At 57.6% G+C, this 24452-nt stretch overlaps 2 protein-coding genes across 4 annotated transcripts in view; one reads left to right on the top strand and one right to left on the bottom strand.

Annotated features, from left to right (window-relative positions):
- Positions 1-53: 53 nt before the first annotated feature.
- LOC117437576 (intercellular adhesion molecule 5-like) lies at positions 54-9086 on the bottom strand. The gene is made up of 10 exons (XM_034072081.1): positions 9029-9086; positions 7700-7978; positions 6133-6444; positions 4867-5145; positions 4043-4321; positions 3649-3891; positions 2954-3205; positions 984-1229; positions 563-826; positions 54-486 (listed from the first exon to the last, which is right to left on the bottom strand). Exons 1-10 carry the CDS (start codon positions 9084-9086, stop codon positions 272-274), a joined length of 2427 nt encoding a protein of 808 aa, XP_033927972.1. The 3' UTR covers positions 54-271.
- Positions 9087-11571: 2485 nt separating this feature from the next.
- Positions 11572-24452, top strand: part of WIZ (WIZ zinc finger) — a 43825-nt gene continuing 30944 nt past the window's right edge. For all 3 annotated transcript variants that reach the window (XM_034071935.1, XM_034071936.1, XM_034071934.1), the window contains exons 1-2: positions 11572-11697; positions 16909-17363. In XM_034071935.1, the coding sequence (XP_033927826.1) occupies positions 17003-17363 (361 nt within the window). In that variant the 5' untranslated portion in view covers positions 11572-11697; positions 16909-17002. The remainder of the gene's footprint in view (positions 11698-16908; positions 17364-24452) is intronic.

The raw sequence follows: 24452 nt of genomic DNA, 5'->3' as shown, positions 1-24452 counted from the left end.
GATCCATCCATCCCATTGGGAATGCCGGTGGGATCCATCCATCCCATTGGGCTCCATCCATCCCATTGGAGATGGATGCTCCGGTTATGGGTTACGGCTGTGTGAGCTGGATACCATAGACCTCAGCTTGGCCATGGTGTTGCCGGTGCAAACAGGCGGCTTCGAGTGTTCCTTCCGCATCCCTCACGTTGTATTCCATCCATCCCATTGGGATCCATCCATCCCATTGGGCTCCATCCATCCCATTGGAGATGGATGCTCCGGTTATGGGTTACGGCTGTGTCAGCTGGATGCCATAGACCTCAGCCTGGCCATGGTGTTGCCGGTGCAGACAGGCGGCTTCGAGTGTTCCTTCCGCATCCCTCACGTTGTATTCCCCCTTCTTACAGGCTGTAGACTTGAGGTAATAACCACCAGCAGCCACCAAACCCACCGCGGTGATGGCACCAACCGATCCCAGTGACGCCACCAGCACCAACCGGTTCTCTAATGGGAGAACAAACCATCTATGGCACCTCAATGGTGGCATCACCCCCATATCCCCCTATGGTGTCCTACTCACCATCAACCCGCACCATGATGCTGCCGGCTTGCCACCCGTGCCTGTTGCTGGCGGTGCAGGTGTACACCCCCCCGTTGACGGTACCGGCGCCGGTGATGGTGACGCTGTGGTTACCGGTGCCGAAGCGGAGGTTGGGAGCGGGGGGTAGCACCCACCCGTAGGTGGGGGGGGGCAGACCGTCGGCACGGCATTCCACACTCAAACTGGTGCCACTGGACACGGCGGCTGACGGGAGGACCCGCAGGGTGACGGTGGTTGGGCTGTCTGCACCGGGACAACACCGGCACTCACCAAAAGCACAACCCCAGGGGCAAAAAACACCCCAAAACAGCCACTTTTTGGCACCCCACAACCTGTAGGTCCCCCCCCAACCTGTAGGTCCCCCCCCAACACCCATTGGGTCACCCCATCCCCGACTCACACTCGACGGTGATGGTGACATTGCGCAGGGCTGAGCCGCGGCTGTTGGTGGCCTGGCACTGGTAGGTACCGGCGTGGGCACGGGTGACGTTGGTGCTGGTTGTCATAGGGGGGTACCCGTCCCCGAGCTTGGTACAGGTGACGTGGGGCTGGGGGTTACCGGTTGCGGCACACAGCAGCTCTGCGGGGGTACCCTCGACCCACAGCCGCTGTGATGGGCAGCCGGGATCTGCCATACTGGGTTTGTCTGTGGGGATATGGTGGGCATGGGGTGGGTGATGGGGGGTGATGGGTGATGGGACTGGGTGATGATGGGGGGACTGGGTGATGGATATGGGGACATGGTGGCTATGGGGACTGGGTGATGATGGGTGTAGGGAATGGGTGATGGATGGGGGGACTGGGTGATAATGGGGGGACTGGGTGATGATGGGTGCAGGGACTGGGTGATGATGGGTGTATGAATGGGTGATGGATGGGGGGACTGGGTGATGATGGGTGCAGGGAATGGGTGATGGATGGGGGGACTGGGTGATGATGGGGGTAGGGAATGGGTGATGATGGGTGCAGGCAATGGGTGGTGATGAGGACTGGAGCTTTGTGATGCTTAATGGGTGCATCTCCAGCATAGCCACAATCCCATCCTGGCATCCCCATCCCCATCCCACCAGCATCACCACTGTCACTCACACTCCACCATCACCACCATTGTCACTCACACTCCGTCACCACCATTGTCACTCACACTCCACCACCACCACCATTGTCACCATTGTCACTCACACTCCACCGTCACCACCATTGTCACTCACACTCCACCATCACCACCATTGTCACTCACACTCCACCATCACCACCATTGTCACTCACACTCCACCATCACCACCATTGTCACTCACACTCCACCATCACCACCATTGTCACTCACACTCCATCATCACCACCATTGTCACTCACACTCCACCATCACCACCACTGTCACTCACACTCCACCATCACCACCATTGTCACTCACACTCCACCGTCACCACCATCGTCACTCACACTCCACCATCACCACCATTGTCACTCACACTCCACCGTCACCACCATTGTCACTCACACTCCACCGTCACCATTGTCACTCACACTCCACCGTCACCACCATCGTCACTCACACTCCACCATCACCACCATTGTCACTCACACTCCACCATCACCACCACTGTCACTCACACTCCACCATCACCACCATTGTCACTCACACTCCACCATCACCACCATTGTCACTCACACTCCATCACCACCATTGTCACTCACACTCCACCGTCACCACCACTGTCACTCACACTCCATCACCACCATTGTCACTCACACTCCACCATCACCACCATTGTCACTCACACTCCATCATCACCATCATCACTCACACTCCACCATCACCACCACTGTCACTCACACTCCATCACCACCATTGTCACTCACACTCCACCATCACCACCATTGTCACTCACACTCCACCATCACCACCATTGTCACTCACACTCCACCATCACCACCATTGTCACTCACACTCCACCATCACCACCATTGTCACTCACACTCCATCACCACCATTGTCACTCACACTCCACCGTCACCACCACTGTCACTCACACTCCATCACCACCATTGTCACTCACACTCCACCATCACCACCATTGTCACTCACACTCCATCACCACCATTGTCACTCACACTCCACCATCACCACCATTGTCACTCACACTCCACCATCACCATTGTCACTCACACTCCACCATCACCACCATTGTCACTCACACTCCACCATCACCACCATTGTCACTCACACTCCACCATCACCACCATTGTCACTCACACTCCATCACCACCATTGTCACTCACACTCCACCGTCACCACCACTGTCACTCACACTCCACCATCACCACCATTGTCACTCACACTCCACCATCACCACCATTGTCACTCACACTCCACTGTCACCACCACGCTGCGCTCGGCGGTGCCGTGCTTGTTGCTGGCCCTGCAGGTGTAGCTCCCGGCGTCACCGCGGTCAACCACCCGTTGTTGTGTTGTCAACCTGCCCCCGGTGGTGCCGTCGTCGCGGGTACAATGGGTGCTGGGTGCAGGGTCCCCATCGGCACGACAGGAGAGCTCCCTCTGCTCACCCTCCACCCACAGCCGGTGTGTGGGGCAGCCCCTCTCTGTCAGTGTGGGTTCATCTGGGGGTAAATGGGGATCATGGTTAGTACTGGTGCTGTTGTGGTCAGCACTGGTGCCATTGTGGTTAGCACTGGTGCTGCCAGTGCCATTGTGGTCAGCACTGGTGCTGCCGGTGCCATTGTGGTCAGTACTGGTGCTGTTGTGGTCAGTACTGGTGCCATTGTGGTCAGCACTGGTGCCAGTGGGTGCCGGTGGGTGCCGGTGGGTACCGGTGGGTACCAGTGGGTGTCAGTGGGTGCTGGTGGGTACTGGTGGGTACCAGTGGGTGTCAGTGGGTGCCGGTGAGTACCGGTGGGTGCCAGTGGGTGCCGGTGGGTACTGGTGGGTACTGGTGGGTACTGGTGGGTACCGGTGGGTGCCGGTGGGTACTGGTGGGTACTGGTGGGTACCGGTGGGTACCGGTGGGTGCCGGTGGGTACCGGTGGGTACCAGTGCCACTCACACTCCACATTGACGGTGACGAGCCTGCTCTGTGTGCCCAGGCTGTTGGTGGCATTGCAGATGTAGGTACCGGCTCTGGAACGGGTGACCAGCTCCGGGACCGTGGTGCTGATGGTGACACCGTCACGGCCACAGGATACAGTGGGTATGGGGTTACCGGTGGCATGGCAGGAAAGAGCTTCCCATGTTCCCTGTAGCCATGTCCGTATCCCAGGACAGTCATTCACTGCCAGATCCGGCATATCTGGAAGAGACATTGGGATGTGGTAATGGGAGAGACTGGAAACTGAACCCATTAAACTGGTTTAATCCCAACCAGGTGACTGGTCCATTGGCACCATCCCAGTCAGGTCAATGGGAACACCAGGAGGACCCATTGGCACAGGAACACTCACAGAGCACCGAGAGTTGGTTGTCCACATCCTTGGTCACGGTGTTGCCATCAACATCCAGGCTGGCCCGACACCGGAACCGCCGCCTGTCGTCACCGCGACCGGCCACGAGAGGCAATTCCAGTTGGGAATGTGGCCCCTCGGCCAGGATCCCATTGTCAGCATCCCGGAGCTGTAGCCACAGCGCCGGTGGTTCGGCAGCATCGATGCGGCACAACACCAGCACCTCAGTGCCTGCCGGAGCCGGCACCGGGCTCAGCTCCAGGATGGGTGCTGGGAAACCTATGGGAAAGGTGCTGGTGTCCAATGGGATTCCGGGATGGGATCGGGATGGGTTTGGGATGGGATTGGGATGGGTTCGGGATGGGTTTGGGATGGGTTTGGGATGGGTTCGGGATGGGTTCGGGATGGGTCTGGGATGGGTTCGGGATGGGTTGGGGATGGGATCAGGATGGGTTCGGGATGGGTTTGGGATGGGCTTGGGATGGGTTTGGGATGGGTTCGGGATGGGATCGGGATGGGTTCGGGATGGGTTTGGGATGGGTTCGGGATGGGTTCGGGATGGGTTCGGGATGGGTTTGGGATGGATTCGGGATGGGTTCGGGATGGGTTCGGGATGGGGATGGGATGGGTTCGGGATGGGTTCGGGATGGGTTTGGGATGGGTTTGGGATCGGTTCGGGATGGGTTTGGGATGGGTTCGGGATGGGTTTGGGATGGGTTCGGGATGGGTTCGGGATGGGTTTGGGATGGGTTCGGGATGGGTTTGGGATGGGTTCGGGATGGGTTCGGGATGGGTTCCTATTACCCCATTGCCCAGTGCCTTACGGTAGACGTGGATCAGCCTCCGTGCGGTGCGCGCCGCGGTGGCCACGGTGACGGTGCACACCAGTTCCAGTGCTCCCACCATACTGGGAACCAGTCTGGTGATACTGGTGAGCACATCCCCAACCACTGTGGTGGTGACATTGAGGCTCTGCCCGGCCATGGTGATGGTGAAGCCGACGTCGGCAATGGGGAAGGCGCCGGTGACCTGGCAGCTGGCGGTGCCGGTGGTGCCGAGCTCCATGTGGGATGGGGCCTGGAGCTCAGGGGGCTCCGGGAGAGCTGCAGGGATGTGGCAGCACCGGGATCATGGATCCCTATGGCCGGATACTCACCGAGTGGCCGGGAGGGATCCGGCAAGGCCACTGGGTGATGGTAGGGAGAGATCCAGGAATGGGAATGGGGTTAGAGGGGGGGAGCTCGGGTGGGATGGGACAGAGGGAATGGGATGGGAATGGATGGGATGGGGATGGGATGGGAATGGGGATGGGATGGGAATGGGGAGGGGATGGGGATTGGACTGGGATGGGAATGGGAACTGGGATGGGAATTGGACTGGGATGGGGATTGGACTGGAATGGGAATTGGACTGGGATGGGAATTGGACTGGGATGGGAATTGGGACTGGGATGGGAATTGGACCGGGATGGGAATTGGACCGGGATGGGAATTGGACTGGGATGGGAATTGGACTGGGATGGGTTTGGGGACTGGGATGGGAATTGGACTGGGATGGGAATTGGACAGGGATGGGAATGGGGATGGGGACTGGGATGGGACTGGATGGGAAGAGATGGGGATGGGAATGGGGACTGGGATAAGAATTGGACCGGGATGGGAATGGGGACTGGGATGGGATTGGGGAGGGGATGGGAATTGGACTGGGATGGGAATTGGACTGGGATGGGAATTGGAGTGGGATGGGATTGGGGAGGGGATGGGAAGAAGACTGGGATGGGGATGGGAAGGGGGTGGAGACGGGGGTGGGGATTGGGATGGCACAAAGATGGGGACTGGGGACAGAAATAGGACTGGGATGGGATTGGGATGGGATTAGGATGGAAATGGAGATGAGATTAGGATGGGAGCAGGAACAAGGATAGGGATAGGATAGGGAAGGAGACTGGGATGGGGATGGCAGCAAGGACATGGAATGGGATGTGATGGAGCTCAGACAAGGACCAGGCTGAGCCAGGATGAACCAGGACCATGGTTGAGCTGAGCTCCTCCAACCCTTCCCCATCTGTGCCCATTGGCACCAGGACTCACCGAACACCGAGAGCCGGATGGGAACAGCAGCACTGGCAAAGAGAGGCCCATGAGGCCGCAGGGACAGCTCCGCATGGCAGGTGACATCCTGCCCGTGGTCCTCGGGGCCGGCGCTCAGCACGTGGGTGACGGTGACGTTGGTGCTGCCATTGACAGCACCGAATCCGACTGTTCGCAGGGTGTCAGCTCCTCGGCGCAGTGTCACCGTCAGGTTCACAACCGGAGCCACCTCCAGTACATGGCAGGTGAGGTTCTGGCTTTCACCCATTGGTAAAGGTGGTAGCGGGTCCAGCAACACCTGATCCGGGAGTCCTGTGGTGACACCAAAACATCAACCATCAACCACAGCCCAACACCATAACCACCACCCACTCCGGGTGACACCAAACCATCAACCACAGCCCCACACCATAACCACCACCTGCTCCGGGTGACACCAAACCATCAACCACAACCCAACACCATAACCACCACCTGCTCCGGGTGACACCAAACCATCAACCACAACCCAACACCATAACCACCACCCGCTCCGGGTGACACCAAACCATCAACCACAGACCAACACCATAACCACCACCCGCTCCAGGTGACACCAAACCATCAACCACAGACCAACACCATAACCACCACCCGCTCTGGGTGACACCAAACCATCAACCACAACCCAACACCATAACCACCACCCGCTCCAGGTGACACCAAACCATCAACCACAACCCAACACCATAACCACCACCCGCTCTGGTGACACCAAACCATCAACCACAGCCCAACACCATAACCACCACCCGCTCCGGTGACACCAAACCATCAACCACAGCCCAACACCATAACCACCACCCGCTCCAGGTGACACCAAACCATCAACCACAACCCCCCCATAACCACCACCTGCTCCAGGTGACACCAAACCATCAACCACAACCCCCCCATAACCACCACCCGCTCCAGGTGACACCAAACCATCAACCACAGCCCAACACCATAACCACCACCCGCTCCAGGTGACACCAAACCATCAACCACAGCCCCATAACCATAACCACCACCCGCTCCAGGTGACACCAAACCATCAACCACAGCCCCCCCATAACCATCACCTGCTCCTGGTGACACCAAACCACCAACCACAACCCAACACCATAACCATCACCTGCTCCAGTGACACCAAACCATCAACCACAACCCAACACCATAACCACCACCCGCTCCGGGTGACACCAAACCATCAACCACAGCCCAACACCATAACCACCACCCGCTCCAGGTGACACCAAACCATCAACCACAGCCCAACACCATAACCACCACCCGCTCCAGGTGACACCAAACCATCAACCACAACCCAACACCATAACCACCACCCGCTCCAGGTGACACCAAACCATCAACCACAGCCCAACACCATAACCACCACCTGCTCCGGTGACACCAAACCATCAACCACAGCCCCACACCATAACCACCATCCGCTCCGGGTGACACCAAACCATCAACCACAGCCCCCCATAACCATCAACCACAGCCCCCCCATAACCACCACCCTCTTCCCCCCCATACTCACTGTACACAAGGACCTCGGCGCTGGCATTGCCTTGGCTATCACCGCATTGCCCATAGCATGTGGCTTTACCAGGGTTCCATTGGGACACATTGAGGAGCCAGAAGCTTTGCCACTGGTGCCCAGTAGCTCCCAGTGCCACCAGTAAGGGGGTGTCCAAGCCCAGTGTGGTGTTGCCCAGTGGGCAAGCGCTGCGGCTGCAGTTGATGGCCACCGAGCCCCCATAGGGCACCACAGCCACCCGTGGCCAGGCCCACACCGTGAACACACCGCAGGCAGCCCCTGTAAGAGACCCCATTAGGGGACCCCCCCCATGGGTCAGCCCCATTGGGGTCCATTACCCTATATTGGGGGGTCCCAAAACCAGGCTTAGGGGTTCCTTATGTGCCCCCCATCATATATGTATCTGCATGCACATGATACCTGTACCTACATGCATACGGTACATGTACCTACATACACATGATACCTGTACCTACATATGATACATGTACCTACATGCACATGATACATGTACCTACATGCACATGATACCTGTACCTACATGCACATGATACATGTACCTACATGCACATGATACATGTACCTACATGTACATGATACATGTACCTCCATGCACATGATACATGTACCTCCATGCACATGATACATGTACCTACATGCACATGATACCTGTACCTCCATGCACATGATACCTGTACCTACATGCACATGATACATGTACCTACATATGATACATGTACCTATATGCACATGATGCATGTACCTACATGCACATGATACCTGTACCTACATGCACATGATACCTGTACCTACATGCATATGATACATGTACCTCCATGCACATGATACATGTACCTACATGCACATGATACCTGTACCTACATGCACATGATACATGTACCTCCATGCACATGATACCTGTACCTACATGCACATGATACATGTACCTACATGCATATGATACCTGTACATACATGCACATGATACATGTACCTACATGGACATGATACCTGTACCTACATGCACATGCTGCCAATAGGGTCCTTGGTGTCCCCCCCCCCAGAAATGGGGTCTCCTGGGGTGTCCCCCCCCCCGTGTTTAGGGTCCCTTGCATTGGGGATTCCCCTTTCCCATCCCCCATCACGATGGGTCCCAGCATTTGGGCTTTATGGGGGTTCCCCCTCCCCCAACGTTGGGAAGTTGTGGGTCTGGGTCCCCAATCATGTGACCCCCTTGGGGTTCCCCCCCCCCCCCCACATTAAGGGTCCCTGGGGTTTGGGGTCCCAGGGTCCATCCCATATCCCCCCCCCCCCATAGGGCTCCTCCTACCTGCCAGTGCCAGGATGAGGGGGGGCAGCAGCAGCACGGCCGTGCTGGGGGGGTCCATGGGGGGCGGGGGGGGCAGGGGGAGGAGGAGGAGGAGGAGGAGGAAGATGGAGATGGAGAAGAGGAGGAGGAGGAGGGAGGGGGAAGAGGAGGATCGAGATGGAGAGGAGGAGATGGGGGGGGAAGAGGAGGAGGAGGAGGGAGAGGAAGATGGAGATGGAGAAGAGGAGATGGGGGGGGAAGAGGAAGATGGAGATGGAGGAGGAGGAGGAGGGAGGGGGGAGAAGAGGAGGAGGAGGAAGATGGAGATGGAGGAGGAGGAGGAGGGGAAGGAGGGGAAGAGGAAGATGGAGATGGAGAAGAGGGAGGGGGAAGAGGAAGATGGAGAAGAGGAGGAGGAAGGAGGGGGGAGAGGAAGATGGAGATAGGAGGAGATGGGGGGGGAGGAAGAGGAAGATGGAGGAGGAGGGAGGGGGAAGAGGAAGATGAAGATGGAGATGGAGAAGAGGAGGAGGAGGAGGGAGAGGAAGATGGAGATGGAGGAGGAGGGGGAGAAGGAGGGGAAGAAAGAGGTGGGGGGGGAGGACAAGGAAGAGGAGGAGGGGGAGGAAGAGGAGGAGGGGGAGGAAGAGGAGGAGGGGGAGGAAGAGGAGGAGGGGGAGGAAGAGGTGGGGGGGGAGGAAGAGGAAGGTGGAGGTGTGAGGAGGATGGGGATGAAGGCAGCGGCTGTGCAGCAGGCAGGAGGGGCTGGGGATGCTCCTCCTCCTCCTCCAGCCCAGCACCACCCCCGAGCTCGGGGCTCGGGCCCCAGCCCTCTGCATGTGTGGGCACAGGGACATGTGTGTGCAGGCAGCACAGGAACGTGCATGGGTATCACATGTACAGGTCTCTATACCACATACATGCAGTGTGTGTGCATATAGGTACATGTCATGCACACAGCCATGTATTGTGTGTGCCTGTGTATCACACATATATAGGTCTCTATACCACATGCATGCAGCATGTGTGCATATAGGTACATGTACACATATATATACATGTATCACGTAGCCAGACATGACATTTGCATGTGTCATGCACACAGCCATGCATTGTGTGTGCTCATGTATCACATACACAGGTCTCTATACCACATACATGCAGTGTGTGTGCATGTAGGTGCATGTATCATGTAGCCAGACATGACATTTGCATGTGTCATGCATGGAGCCATGCATTGTGTGTGCCTGTGTATCACACATGTACAGGGCTCTATACCACATACATGCAGTGTGTGCATGTAGGTGCATGTAGCATGTAGCCACACATGACATTTGCATGTGTCATGCACGGAGCCATGCACTGTGTGTGCCTGTGTGACCATGGGGACCCTTTGTGGCCATGGGGACCCCTTGGGACTATAGGGACACACTGGGGCCATAGGGACACACTGGGACCATAAGGACACATTGTGGCCATAGGAACACATTGGAGCCATAGGGACACATTGGGGCCATAGGGACACATTGGAGCCATAGGGACACATTGTGGCCATAGGAACACATTGGAGCCATAGGGACACATTGGGGCCATAGGGACACATTGGAGCCATAGGGACACATTGGGGCCATAGGGACACATTGGAGCCATAGGGACACATTGGGGCCATAGGGACACATTGGACCCATAGGGACACACTGGAGCCATAGGGACACACTGGAGCCATAGGGACACATTGGGGCCATAGGGACACATTAGAGCCATAGGGACACATTGTGGCCATAGGGACACACTGGAGCCATAGGGACACATTGGGGCCATAGGGACACATTGGGGCCATAGGGACACATTAGAGCCATAGGGGCACATTGTGGCCATAGGGACACACTGGAGCCATAGGGACACATTGGGGCCATAGGGACACATTAGGGCCATAGGGACACATTGGGGCCATAGGGACACATTGGAGCCATAGGGACACATTGGGGCCATAGGGACACATTAGGGCCATAGGGACACATTGGGGCCATAGGGACACATTGGAGCCATAGGGACACATTGTGGCCATAGGGACACATTGGTACCACCCCTTACCAGCCCTCCGCCACTTCCGCCACTCTCAAGATGGCGTCGCGGTCCCGCAGTCGCACCTTGATGACGTAAAACCCCAGCGCCACCTCCTCCCCCCTCCCTCGAAGGTCGTCCCTCCCTCCCTTCCCCTCCTCCGCCACTCCCAAGATGGCGTCTCCGTCTCCCCTCCTACGTCATCACGGGCGCGCCGCGCGCGGGGGGGGGGGGGGGGGCGTCGGGGGCGCGCACCATCCGCTCCGGCGGCGCGGGGGCGCGCGGCGGGGGCGCGCGGCCGGGCCCAAGATGGCGGCGGCGGCGGCGGCGGAGGCGGTGCCCGGGCCTCGTTCGCCGCCCCCAAGATGTCGGCGGCGCTCCGGTCGCGCCCGGTGTGACGTAGTCAGGCCCCGCCGCCGGGAGGGAGGCGGGGGAGCGGCCGGAGCGGAGCGGACGGGGTCGGTGTCGGTACCGGAGGGGCCCCCGGGGGGGGTGTTAAAGGGACCATGGCACCGGAGCGGGGGCTGCTGTGGGGACCGGAGCCGGGCAGGAACCGGCGGAGGAGGCTGCGGAGCTGCCGCTGAGGGGGAGCTGCCCCGAGGGCCCGAACACGGGGGACCGGAGGGGTGAGTGCAACCGGGGAGCGGAGGGGGGGGGGAGCGGAGGGGACCGGAGCTGACAACACCCGGACCCGTGAACCGGCACCGTCCCGGGTGCTGAAACCGGGGGGGGGTGAGGGGAACGGGAGAGGTGCGGGGGGGGTCAGTGCCTGAGGTAACCGGGGAGGGACCGGAGCGACCGGGGGGGAGAACGGGAGCCGGGGGCTGAGGTAACCGGGAAGGGACTGGGGGGGAGCCGGAGTGTGAGGTAACCGGTAAGAGATCGAGGGGGACCCACGGTCTGAGGTAACCGGTAAGGGACTGGGGGGTCTCAGTACCTGAGGTAACCGGTAAGGGACCGAGGGGTCCGGAGGAGCCCAACGGGTCCGGGGGGGGCCTCGGTACCTGAGGTAACCGGTAAGGGACCGGAGGGACCGGGGGGGGGAGAACGGGAGCCGGGGGCTGAGGTAACCGGTAAGGGACTGGGGGGTCTCAGTACCTGAGGTAACCGGTAAGGGACCGAGGGGTCCGCGGGGTCTGAGGTAACCGGTAAGGGACCGGGAGGGCCTCAGTACCTGAGGTAACCGGTAAGAGATCGGGGGGGACCCACGGTCTGAGGTAACCGGTAAGGGACCGGAGGGTTCCGGAGGAGACCAATGGGTCCGGGGAGGTCTCAGTACCTGAGGTAACCGGTAAGGGACCAGGGGCTCCGGGCATGGAGGTCCCCATGTGTCCAGGGCCATACGGGGCTGCCCAGCAGGGTCTGTGCCCCATTGTGGCCCAGGGCCTGGGGCAGGCAGAGGCAACATGGATGGATCCGGATCCCTGCTGATGATTCCTATGGGATCTTGGATCCGGGCATGGAATGTCCATCGGGAGCTGCTCATCCCGGCCAGGAATGTGTCCTCTTCCCAAGCAGCTCCATGGTGGGAGCAGGTTGGAGCACAGGCACTGGAGCAGGAGCCAGGACCTGCAGCACCTCTGGCTCATCCCAGTGTGGTCTGACACCGTTTGGAATCTCTTTGGATCATCCCATCCCAACTGGCCATGGAATTCCATCCCCATGGGTCTGAGGAGGTGCCACATGGATCAGCACTGCTGGAGGATGGGGAATCCCTTCCCATGGTGGATTCCCTGCAGATCCCAGCGCTGGATCCTGCCCCAAATCCTTGGATCCTGCCAGGACCCCTCACCATAGGATTTACTGGAGCCCAATGGGAAGAGTTCCGCAGGGAATGTGTCTGTTGTTCCTTATGGGAATGGGGACAAAAAGCTGCTCTTGTCCTAAATGAGCCAAGGAGGAAAATCATCCAGGATCAGCCCTGGGAGCTTCCCGGATCCTCCCTGAATTCCTTTGCATGGATATCCTGACTGCTCTTTATGTCGTGGCTCTGATGTGCTTTGCATGGAGATGGTGTTTGTGCCACCTTGGCTGTGGCCTGGGATGGAACGGGAAAGACTGGAACCAACATCCCGTGATCCGGTGAGGAGGAAGGAATCACATGGGAAAGCCACGGAGCTGGAATCTGCCTGCTTGGAGCCAGCTGGACCCTGGCTGGGAACTGGTTTGGAGGGGGTGAAATGGGCACAGCCTGGGCTGTGGCTCTGCCTGGCTGGGCAAGGGCCTAAAGAGGATGTGGAGGGGGCAAAAGGGGATGGGGAGGGGGCAAAAGGGGATGTGGAGGGGGCAAAAGGGGATGTGGAGGGGGCAAAAGGGGATGTGGAGGGGCAAAAGGGGACGTGGAGGGGGCAAAATGGGACGTGGAGGGGGCTAAAGAGGACGTGGAGGGGGCAAAAGGGGATGTGGAGGGGGCAAAAGGGGATGTGGAGGGGGCAAAAGAGGACGTGGAGGGGGCAAAAGAGGACATGGAGGGGGCAAAAGGGGATGTGGAGGGGGCAAAAGGGGATGTGGAGGGGGCCAGAAGAGCACATGGAGGGGCCAGAAGAGCACATGGAGGGGCCAGAAGAGCACATGGAGGGGCCAAAAGAGGATGTGCAGGGCAAAAAGAGGATGTGTGGGGACCAAAAGAGGATGTGGAGGGGCCAAAAGAGCACATGGAAGGGGCAAAAGGAGGATGTTCAGGGGCCAATGGAGCACGTGGGGGGGGCAAAAGGGGATGTTTAGGGCCAATGGAGCACGTGGGGGGGGGCAAAAGGAGGATGTTCAGGGGCCAAAAGAGCACGTGGAGGGGGCAAAAGAGGATGTGTGGGGAGCAAAACAGGACGTGGAAGGGGCAAAAGGCCAAAAGAGCACATGGAAGGGACAAAAAGAGTATGTGGAGGGGCTGAAAGAGCACATGGAAGGAGCAAAAGATGTGGAGGGGCCAAAAGGAGCCATGGAAGAGCCAAAAGGAGCCATGGAAGGGCCAAAAGAGCACATGGAGGGGCCAAAAGAGCACATGGAGGGGCCAAAAGAGCACATGGAGGGGCCAAAAGAGCACATGGAAGGGCCAAAAGGAGCCATGGAGGGGCCAAAAGAGCACATGGAGGGGCCAAAAGGAGCCATGGAAGGGCCAAAAGAGCACATGGAAGGGCCAAAAGGAGTGTGGGGTGGCCCAAAAGGATACATGGAAGGGCCAAAAGGAGCCTGGAGGGGCCAAAAGAGCACATGGAGGGTGAAAAGAGCACATGGAAGGGCCAAATGGAGCCATAGAAGCACCAAAAGAGCACATGGAAGGGCCAAATGGAGCCATGGAGGGGCCAAAAGGAGCAGTGGAAGCACCAAAAGGGCACATGGAGGGGCCAAAAGGAGCCATGGAGGGTGAAAAGAGCACATGGAAGGGCCAAATGGAGCCATAGAAGCACCAAAAGGAGCCATGGAGGGACCAAAAGGAGCCATAAAAGCACCAAAAGAGCACATGGAAGGGCCAAAAGGAGCCATGGAGGGGCCAAAAGAGCACATGGAAGGGCCAGAAGGAGCGTGGAGGGGCCCAAAAGGATACATGGAAGGACCAAAAGGAGGGGCCCAAAAGGATACATGGAAGGGCAACAAGGACACATGCAGGAGCCACCAGGCCCCATAAAGGAGGATCCAAGTCCCAACCCAAGTTAAGTCCAAGTGCTCCTCAGGCCGCAGGCTCAGCAGCTCCTCCCGGAGCCGTTTGGCCTTGGGGATCGTCCCTTTCCCCTCCCGGACTTCCAGGCCGGGAATGATGGTCCCCACTTAACCGGTTTAGCATTTAAATTGTCCCGATCCTGCTCCGCCTTTGGGCTGATGGGCTGGGGGAAGGGATTCCTCTGCCTGCCTCCCACCTGGGCACAGCTTGGGAAGCAGCCTTGGGAAGAGGCTTTGGAGACATCCCGGTGAGCACCAGCCTCCTTTAGGGTATTGGGATGGAGCTAATGGATGCAAGGGGGGGGGGGGGGAGGGGGAATCTCCTTGTTTTTCCCTATCCTGGTGAGTTTAACACCCCCCTCCCCCCCCCCCCCGGTGGGGTTTGGGAAGGGCTGGCCCAGCACATGGTTTGGGAAGGATCAAAGGGAAAACCTGAGGAAATCCGGGATTTATGGAGCAAGGTGGGGGGGTGACACTGATGTCATCCCCCCCACCCCCAGGTCTGTGCTTTGTGGGTGATGCTGTGTCTGATTCCAAGGATTTGGTGTCATTCCTGGGGTGAGGAATGTGCTGCTGTGGGATGTGTGGTGGGGAGCAAAGGTGCTGGATGTGTGCAGGGGTTCAGTGCTGGGGCAGCTTCCAGTGGGATTCTCCCAATGGATTCTGGCCTGGACTTGGCTCAGATCAAAGCCACAGTTCCCCAAATGCAGGTTTTAAATGTAAACCCTTTCTGGGGTGTTTTCCACCCAGATGGATCCCCCTGGTTTGGGAATGAGCTGGGATCACCACTTGGATTGAGATGGGATTAAGGGGAAACTCCACATTGGCTTTCCCAGCCCTGGATCCCAGGTCCTGCCCTGTGCCTTTCCCTGCACTGGAGTGGCTCATTTTGGGATGAGCCCTTGCTGGGAATTGCCAGGAGGAAGGTTAGTGCCATGCTGGAACAACACCATGTGGAAGCCTCTCCAATGCTCCCTGTTGGCACCACGGTGGGAGAAGTGGGAACATGGGAATGCTGTGTGTTCCCGAATGGATTGGTGGGTAAAGATGAAGCCAACCTGGGGATAGAGGATGGCTTCATCCCAATGGAGCATCCACAACTTGGGCTTCACTCCCCAACCCCCTCCCATGGGCATGGAGCAAGCATGGATGTGGAGCCAGTTGTGCCAGTGAGAGAATCCCACCAGCACTGGCTGCCAATGGGATGCTTCCCAAGGAATATCCATACATCCAAAGGCAGCTGGAGCACCTGATCCCGATGAAAGCCTCTGGCACGTGGAGCAGACACAGCAATGAGCTGAATTGATTTTCTCTTCTCCCTTCTTATGAGCAAACTCATCCCACATTCCCTAGGGGAGCATCGGGATTCCAGGCTGGCATTTCGGGATGGCCGCAGGCTGGAGGTTGGGGTTTGCTCCATCCCTTCTCCTCCCTCCGTCCCCGGGGCAGGAAAACTCCTTGTGCCAGCTTGGAATAATTCCCTCTTCATTTGCATTCCTTACCTTGAAGGTATTTATAGGCTCTTCTCCAGGGTAAATTTAGCTCCTTCCTCTCCTCCTGTGTGTCTTTATTCTCCCATGGAGCTGATAAGCCCTTTAGTGCCTCTTTCCTCCTGGTTTCCCTTCTCCGCCTGGATCTGGGTTCAGCCCATGCAGCAGAGAGCAGGATCCTGAGCTCATCCTTTCACTTCTCCCAGTGATCCCAGTTTCCAGCCCTTAAACAGCAGGATCTGACCCTGGAAGGTGTTTTGGGGTGATGGGTTGGGGACATCCACACTCGAGTGGCCAGCATTTGGTTGCCCCTTTGAAGGGTCCCAAACCCTTCAGGGGTCACCTATTCTGAAGGTGCCCATCCACTTGGATTCATCCATGGGGAAGGATGCAGCAGAGCATCCCAAATCCCCCCCCCCCTTGTGGGTTTGGGGTTAGCTGGTGGCTTTCCCATCATGGGATGGAATCCGGGGGGGATAAAGGAGCAGTTTGAGGGTGACTGGTGGGGGATTGGGAAGTGCATGGCTGGGAATGGTGGGGATGAGCAAACTGGGGTGTGGGGAAGGGGGGGAAGCTTCATATTGGGGTCCATCAACCCCAGCCCTGAGGGGTGAGTGATGGGACCCAATGCCCAGAGCATCCCAAACCCCAACCTCCCTTCTCATGCTCTCCTGTATCCCTGTTTCCTTGCAGGTGCAGCCGTGGGTCCCTGGCCATCGGCATTCCCGGCATTCCCGAGTGCCCATCCAGGGCTTTCACCCGAGTGACCCAGCACAAGCGCCGAGGGATGGAGAGAGCTGTTCCCAGCTTCTCAGGGTGCCAAGGGGACGGAGGCAGAGCCCTGTTGATGCCACCAGAGCCAGGCCACGAGCAGTATCCTCCTCTGGAGGGTCCTCAAGGGGAGGAGCCGAGAGCAGCTTTCCTGCAGGATCCAAAGAAGCCTCTGGACAACCCCAGGAGCTCGGTGGGAACGGAGGCAGAGCTTGAGGAAGATGCTTTCTATGCTGAGGATGACCTGGAGGCCGTGAGCAGGGAGGGGAAGGGACCCTCCAGTGTTGAGCTGTGCCCATTGCAAGAGGAACCTGACTTCTTCTCATCGCTGGCCCGTCAGGAGCCTGACGTTGCCCTGGAGGCAGAAGACGTCGCTGGTGAGTCCCTGGTTGGTGCCATTGGGGTGGCTTTTGGGGCTCAGGAAGGCTCAGTGCTGGGTCCTCTCCATGGGTCACACTGATCCCATGCAATGATCCAGGCTTGGGGAAGAGCAGCTGGAAACGGAGCTGGGGGTGCTTGTGGTCTCCAGTTGGTATCGGTGTCCATGTGTTGACATGTTGCTTTAACTCTTTGGATGGAGCTGGTGTGGCCAATTGCTCATCTTCTCAATGTGGTTGCTCCAGGTTGTCCATAGGTCCCTGGTTGTCTGGTGTCTTTAGAGGATTAACCCTCTCCTGCCTCAGTTTCTCCATCAACCCAATGCTGGCCAGATGCCACCACCCTGAGTCCTACCTGAGCCCCTCCATGTGTTTGCTCTCCTGTCCTTCCCCATCCCTGCTGGGAATCAGGTGGCCATGGATCCCACCAGTGGCCTCTACTTGTCCCCTGGCTGGTGGGTGGCTTTGTTCCCATCTGGAATGGGGGTTTCCATCAGCAGGATTGACTTCAAACCTCATCTCTGGCTTTGCAAACCTCCCAACTGGAGAAACTGAGGTGAAATGGCCCAAAATGCCCCAAAATTGAGGCACATTAGGCTAAGGGCCTTATGGGGTGGGAAGACCCCACACACCATCTTGTGATGCCACCAACCTGAAGGCTTTGGGGCTTCTCTGCTGTTCTTTGGTGGCTCTGTTCTGCTCCATTGGGCTTTGAGCTGAGCAGGGGGCAGGAATTCCCATTGCTGGTGGTGGCTCCTGAGCCCTCTCCAGCACCAGGAATGATGGAGGCTGGTGCAGAACCCTTCCCATGGCCTTTTGGTGCCTCTTTCCCCTTCCTTGGAAGTGCTTTGGGGTGCTGTAACCAACAGGGGCTCAGGGTTGTGGTAACTCAGGGTTGTGCATGGCACCAATAGGGTCTGAGATGCTCCAACCTTCACCCCATCACTCTATGGGGCTCATCCCTGTCCCCCCATGGGGTGTCTGGGGATGCTGCTTCCCTATGGGACCCACAGGGTGGGATGTGGATGGTTGAGCCTTTATCTCCATGCTCCTGGTCCCGCCTTGTCCTTATCAGCCCAGGCAGGAGGGATTTCCTCCCCATATCAGCACAGGGATCATGGGAGCGGTTGGAGCTGTGGTCACAGCCCATCCACACGTGGAGCTTTCACTTGGTTCTTCCTGCCCCCCCCCCATGGCCTTGGGGTGCCCATGGAGAAGCCCTCAGTGTGTCCCCATAGGGGATGGAGCATGAGGAGGTTCCACTGGAGGTGAGGGAGGTTCTGGAGGAGGATTTGCCATCATGGCACTGGGAATGGGGAGGTTGAGGTTGTGGTTTGGGCTGCAGTGTGGGGTGGGTGATGCCATGAGGTCCCTGATGGGGGGGACATGTTGTTCTGAGGTTGCTGTAGCACTATGGGGTGTCGCAGGGTCCCCAGTGTGGGGACATCCTGCTCTGGGTCAGGAGTGGTGCCACCAAGGCCCCTGGTGTGGGGCCACGTGGGTGCACTGGAGATGTTGTGATGCCACAAGGTAGAAGAAGGAGTTTTTGTGGGGCTGATGGGAGGTTCTGGACCCCAAATCTGGGGTTTGGTGGAGATTTGGTGGGGTTTTGATGTGCATTTGGTGAAGTTTGATGGGGTTTGATGGGTGTTTGGTGAGGTTTAATGGGCATTTGATGGGTTTTGATGTGCATTTGGTGGAGTTTGATGGGGTTTGGTGGGGTTTGATGAGGTGGGATGGGGTTTAGTTGGGAGTGGGTTTAGTTGGGATTAGGTTTAGGACTGACTCTGGAGGAAGGTGCTGGCTTGTCCCACCAGCCTGGTGCTCTCTGGTCCAATGGGGCTGGAGCTTGTAGGTCTCTTTCTTCCTGTATCCTCCCTTAGAAGGTAATTCCAAAGGGTGGGATGTGATGGGCACCCGTCCTGTGTGTTCCCATCCATATGTCCAGCTTGGGGTGCTCTGGGACCAATCCATCCTTGTATTGCCACTGGGAATACTGGTGCTCAACCACATCCCACCTCTGGGATGCTGGGAAGAGCCTGGGCTGTTGGGTTTGGGATGAAGCCTCTTGGTGGTGGCCTCATGTCCCCAAGCAGGACATGGCTGTTGGCTCATGGCTCTGGATCTGGGCTTTGGTGTGGGCTGAGACCTCATGGCACCATCCTGGTTTTAGTTGGGAGCACAGGAGTGGGTTTTGGGGTGAAACTCGTTGTTCTTGCATGGTGGGTCCCCATGTTGAGGTGCTCCAGTGTAGGAAATGATGCTTTGGTTGGACCTTGCCTTGAGCACAGAGCTCTGAGCCCATCCCAGGGTGTGTTTGCCACCTTATGGCCTGTCCTTGAGCCCCATCCAGAGCAGATACCCAAGACATGAGAGCAAACCTCCTCCTAATGCCTTAACTCCTCAGGCCAGCCCCTGGTGCACCCACCCAGAGCCTATTCCTGACCTTCCTTACCATGAAATCCAAGCTGGTTTCCCCTTATCTCCTTCCTGGCTGGAACTGAGCTGAGTTTAAGCTCTTGGCCTCCCTGAACTGGGAGGTTCTGCTCCATTCCCAGTGACCTTCCCGACTGCTCCCACTTGCTGGAGGCTGCCAGGAGAGATGTCATCTTGTTGCCTAGCAAGTAAATAAGTGAAGGCTGGAGGCCAGGACAAGAGGCAGGGCTTGGCTGGAGCTGGGATGTGCACTTGGAAACATGGAAGTTGGATGGAAAACCCCCACACTGCATCCCTGCAACAGTGAATCTGTTCCCAAAGAGCCCTTGGATGCTGCATCCAGCTCTGGTGTCCTCACTGTAAGGACATGGAGCTGCTGGAGGCCATAGGGATGAGCAGGGGCTGGAGCAGCTTCCATATGGAGCCAGGCTGAGGACATTGGGGCTGGAGGAGAGAAGCTGCATGGAGAGCTCAGAGCAGCTTCCAGTGATGAAGGTGGCTCCAGGGATGTGGAGAGGGAATAGGGATATCAGGGTAGGACAAGGGCTGATGGGTTCAAACTGAAACAGGGAAGTTCAGCTTGGACATAAGGAAGTTCTGCCCTGGGAGGGTTCTGGGACACTGGGATGGGTTGAATGGAGAAGGTTTGGATGCTCCATCCCTGGTTAAACAGGGCTTGGATCAACCTGCTCTAGTGCAAGGGGTCCCTGCCCAAGGCAGGGGGATGGAACTGGCTGACCTTAAGCTCCTTTCCACCCCAACCCATTCCATGATCCCATGACTTTGGGGTCAGGACCATTACACCCATGCCATAAACCAAGGATCTGATTGAGTGCTTGGCTTGAGATGTGGTCCTCAAGCATCCCACCAAGAGCATGGGGGGAGCATTCCAGGTGGGCTCAAGCTGTGGCCTCCCATGGACAAGGGGGATCCTGCCTGGTGCCTGTGCTGGTGCTTGGTGCTCATCCCAACACTCATCCCACACCTGCCGTGCTTGTCTTTTGGTGCCTATAAATAACTGCAGATCCACTCCCGGAGCTCCTGGAATTGGGCCACGGGATATAAATAGGCTGGGGACAACTCTGGGCATGGCCTGGGATCCTCCTGGTGCCTCTGCAAAGTAGGACATGGCCCAATCCTGCTTCTGCACTGGGTGCTGCACTGCTGCGGCTCTGCTCTGTGGCCAGGCAAAGGCAAGGTCTTGGTTAGGGGGGTTTGGGGGGGTTTGGTTGGGTGCAGCACCCTTGGGTGCTGTCCTGCTCCATCCAGAGCATCCAGAGATGTGGAAAACCTGGAATCTGATGGTTTCACCTCAATATCAGGGGGATAAAGGCTCTTCAGGAGGGTGGTTGTGGCAAGAGGACACTGGTGCTGGGTCGAGGTGGGGATGGAGAGGTTTTGAACTGGGCCTCCTGGAGCTCTGTGTCTGGTTAGGATCGTGGTGGATAACCCCAAAATGCTTGGATTTAGGTGTTTTAACAGCAAAAAGAGGGTAAAAGGAGCTCTTGGTTGATGATGTTGGTCCCCTCATAGATAGGGATGAAGGGAAAGCTCCTTTAACACCAGTGATGGGGCCTGGGACCACCATAGGTTGTGGCCCACAAGTGGGGAGTGATGATCTCCCAGTTGGGTTGGGTTCATATGGGATTTGCTGCCTCAATTCCATGCATGGAAGTGGCCCAATGGGATTCATCCAACTGGGAGAGCTGGACAATGGCCTTATGGGACCTTGTGGAGGCTCTGGAGAGGTCCCAGTTGACTGGAAATGGTCAGAGCCAAGGTGGATTCAGGAGGGGAAGGTCACCTCATCCTCATGGATGAGGGAAGGTGTCAGTTCCACAGCATCCTTCTGGACTGGTTTTTGAGGTGTTTAAAGCCAGTTTTACCCATGGGGAGGCCAAATCCTTCTTCCATCGATGCTTTTTGAGGTGGTTTAACCCTGTTTTAACCATGGGGAGGCCAAATCCTTCCTCCATCGATGCTTTTTGAGGTGTTTAAAACCAGTTTTAACCATGGTGAGGCCAAATCCTTCCTGGAATGGGATGGATCCAAACAAGATGAGTCTGCACCAGAGGCCAGAATCCCATCAAGCAGCTTGAATTGGAACTGCTCTTCCATGAGCTGTTGGATGTGTCCTCTGCTGACAAGGGAAGTTTGTTGCCTCTGGCCCCATAAATCTTCCTTAAAGCTGAATGGATCCAAAGGGATAAATTTGCTCCTGGAATTCCTACAGGGAAGTAAAAAAGCAGGGAAAGGTTTGCAAGGATGTGCTTGGAATCCTCTCAAAAGGCTCCATTTGGGCTCTCAGCTGCAGGGAACAGACCTCAGTGCTGGGCTCTTATTGCCTTTGCTTTTAAAAGGTAATTCCCAGTTTTGGGAATTTCGGGATCAGAATGGGAAACACTTGGCTTGGAGGTCATTGTCATGGGGCTAAATGGGATTGGGACCATCCCAAAAGGTGCTTTAAGCCAAGCATCATTGGTGTCAGTGATGCTCAGAGGCTGCAGCATGGGCCAAGCTGGCAGCAGAAGGAGCAGGTTTAGGCTCTGCCTGCCCTTGTCCCATGGTGAGAGCCTCAGGAATCCCATTGGTTTGGAGATTCCTGGGAATTCCCTCTTGGGATCAAGCCCTTAACCCTCACTATTGGCTTGTCCCACTCTTCCCTTGGAGGAAGCACAACCCAAACCTCCTCTCAGCTCCTGCAGCTTTTGGGATGGGTTTGGGCTCTTCATCCCCCCCTGTGAGCTCTGGGAAGAGCCAAGTGTGACCCATGTGCTGTGGGGAGGCTGGAAGAGGATCCAAGCTGCTCCTTGGGAACGTCTCAGATTCCCTATGGATCGTGGCTTGTGGCTCCACATCCTTCCCCTTGCCTCACACCTCCAGCACTTGGGCTCCATCTCACTCATGCTCCAGTGCTGGAGCCTCATGGGGGTTGCTCTTTGACCTGTTGTGTATGGAGTTTTGGGGTGGAAAAGGGGTTTTCCAGCTCTTTGGATGTGCTGGAGGGAACTGATGCCTGCTTGGAGCTGCTGGCTCTGCTCTGCTGCCTCCAGAAGTCACACTTAGATGGAAGCATGGAATGGGTTGGGATGGAAGGGACCTTAAAGCCCATCCAGTCCCAACCCCCTGCCATGGGATACCTTCCATAGAGCAGCTTGCTCCAGCCTGGCCTTGGACACTGCCAGGGATGGAGCATCCAAACCTCCATTCAACCCATCCCAGTGTCCCAGAACCCTCCCAGGGAAGAACTTCCTTATGTCCAAGCTGAACTTCCCTGTTTCAGTTTGATCCCATTGCCCCATGTCCTATCCCTGATGAAATTCCATGTGCACATCCTTGGAGCCTCCTTCATCCCTGGAATCTGAGCTCTCCATGGAGCTGCTCCAGGCCCTGCTCATCCCTATGGCCTCCAGCAGCTCCATGTCCTTGTGCTGAGGACACAGGAGCTGGATGCAGCATCCAAGTGGGATCTCACCAGAGCTGGATGCAGCATCCAAATGGGATCTCACCAGAGCTCACTTGATGCAGCCCAGGCCATGGGGGTTATTGATGGCTCCCATTGGGCTCCTCCTCACCCAACACCCCCAGATCCTTCGCCTCGGGCTGCTCCATCCATTCTCCACCCAACCTGGATCAATGGGGCAGGGAATGGTGCTGGGATGAGCTGGATGCTGAGTCAGCAGGGCCAGCACCTCCCCTTGCAGCAGGTCCCACCTCCTGCTGCTGAGACCCACAGCCCACATCCTGAGTGGCTGTTGCCTTCCCAACGGCCGGAAGGTTGGGGGGGATGGGGGGCAGGAGGACCTGGAATGGTGACAGAGGGGGCAGGAGGACCTGGAATGGTGACAGAGGGGGCAGGAGGACCTGGAATGGTGACAGAGGGGGCAGGAGGACCTGGAATGGTGACAGAGGGGCAGGAGGACCTGGAATGGTGACAGAGGGGCAGGAGGACCTGGAATGGTGACAGGGGGGGCAGGAGGACCTGGAATGGTGACAGAGGGGGGGCAGGAGGACCTGGAGTGGTGACAGAGGGGGCAGGAGGACCTGGAATGGTGACAGAGGGGGCAGGAGGACCTGGAATGGTGACAGAGGGGGCAGGAGGACCTGGAATGGTGACAGAGGGGGCAGGAGGACCTGGAATGGTGACAGAGGGGGCAGGAGGACCTGGAATGGTGACAGAGGGGGCAGGAGGACCTGGAATGGTGACAGAGGGGGCAGGAGGACCAGTGATGGTGACAGAGGGGCAGGAGGACCTGGAATGGTGACGGGGGGGGGGGGGGGGCAGGAGACCCCTGGACCAGTGATGGTGACAGAGGAGAGAGGGATGCCCTCATCCTGCAGCACATGGTAGGACCCTGGTCTCATGTGGGGTTATGGGGGGGGGTCTGTGGTGTTCAAGCAGGGGACCCAGTAGATGGCCTCGATCCCATGCAGGGATGGGATTCCCTCTTGTATGGAAGGGGGTGGGAATGCTCTGGTTTGCTTTAGGGAGTTGGAGGGTCCCCCAGTGCTGATCCCAAAGCCCATCCATTGGGAAGGACAAGCCCCCAGTGGCTACCTCAGGGTTTCCTTGTGCCCATTGAGACCTGTGGCCAGCACTGAGTGATGCTGGTGGAGTGGCTTCAGCTGGAGCTGATGTGTGATCCATGGTCT

The sequence above is a fragment of the Melopsittacus undulatus genome, chromosome 23, assembly GCF_012275295.1.
Source record: "Melopsittacus undulatus isolate bMelUnd1 chromosome 23, bMelUnd1.mat.Z, whole genome shotgun sequence".
Lineage (NCBI taxonomy): Eukaryota > Metazoa > Chordata > Aves > Psittaciformes > Psittaculidae > Melopsittacus > Melopsittacus undulatus.
The sequence above is the reverse complement of the archived record's forward strand: the minus strand, read 5'-3'. Positions and strand labels throughout refer to the sequence as shown.

Excerpts from the sequence above, each read along its gene's own strand:
- LOC117437576 (XM_034072081.1), bottom strand. The coding sequence starts at position 9,086 with ATGGACCCCCCCAGCACGGCCGTGCTGCTGCTGCCCCCCCTCATCCTG. Across the intron at positions 1,230-2,953 it reads CGTGGTGGTGACAGTGGAGT|ACAAACCCAGTATGGCAGAT; the intron begins GTGAGTGACAAT and ends ATATCCCCACAG. Across the intron at positions 827-983 it reads TGTCACCATCACCGTCGAGT|ACAGCCCAACCACCGTCACC; the intron begins GTGAGTCGGGGA and ends GTCCCGGTGCAG.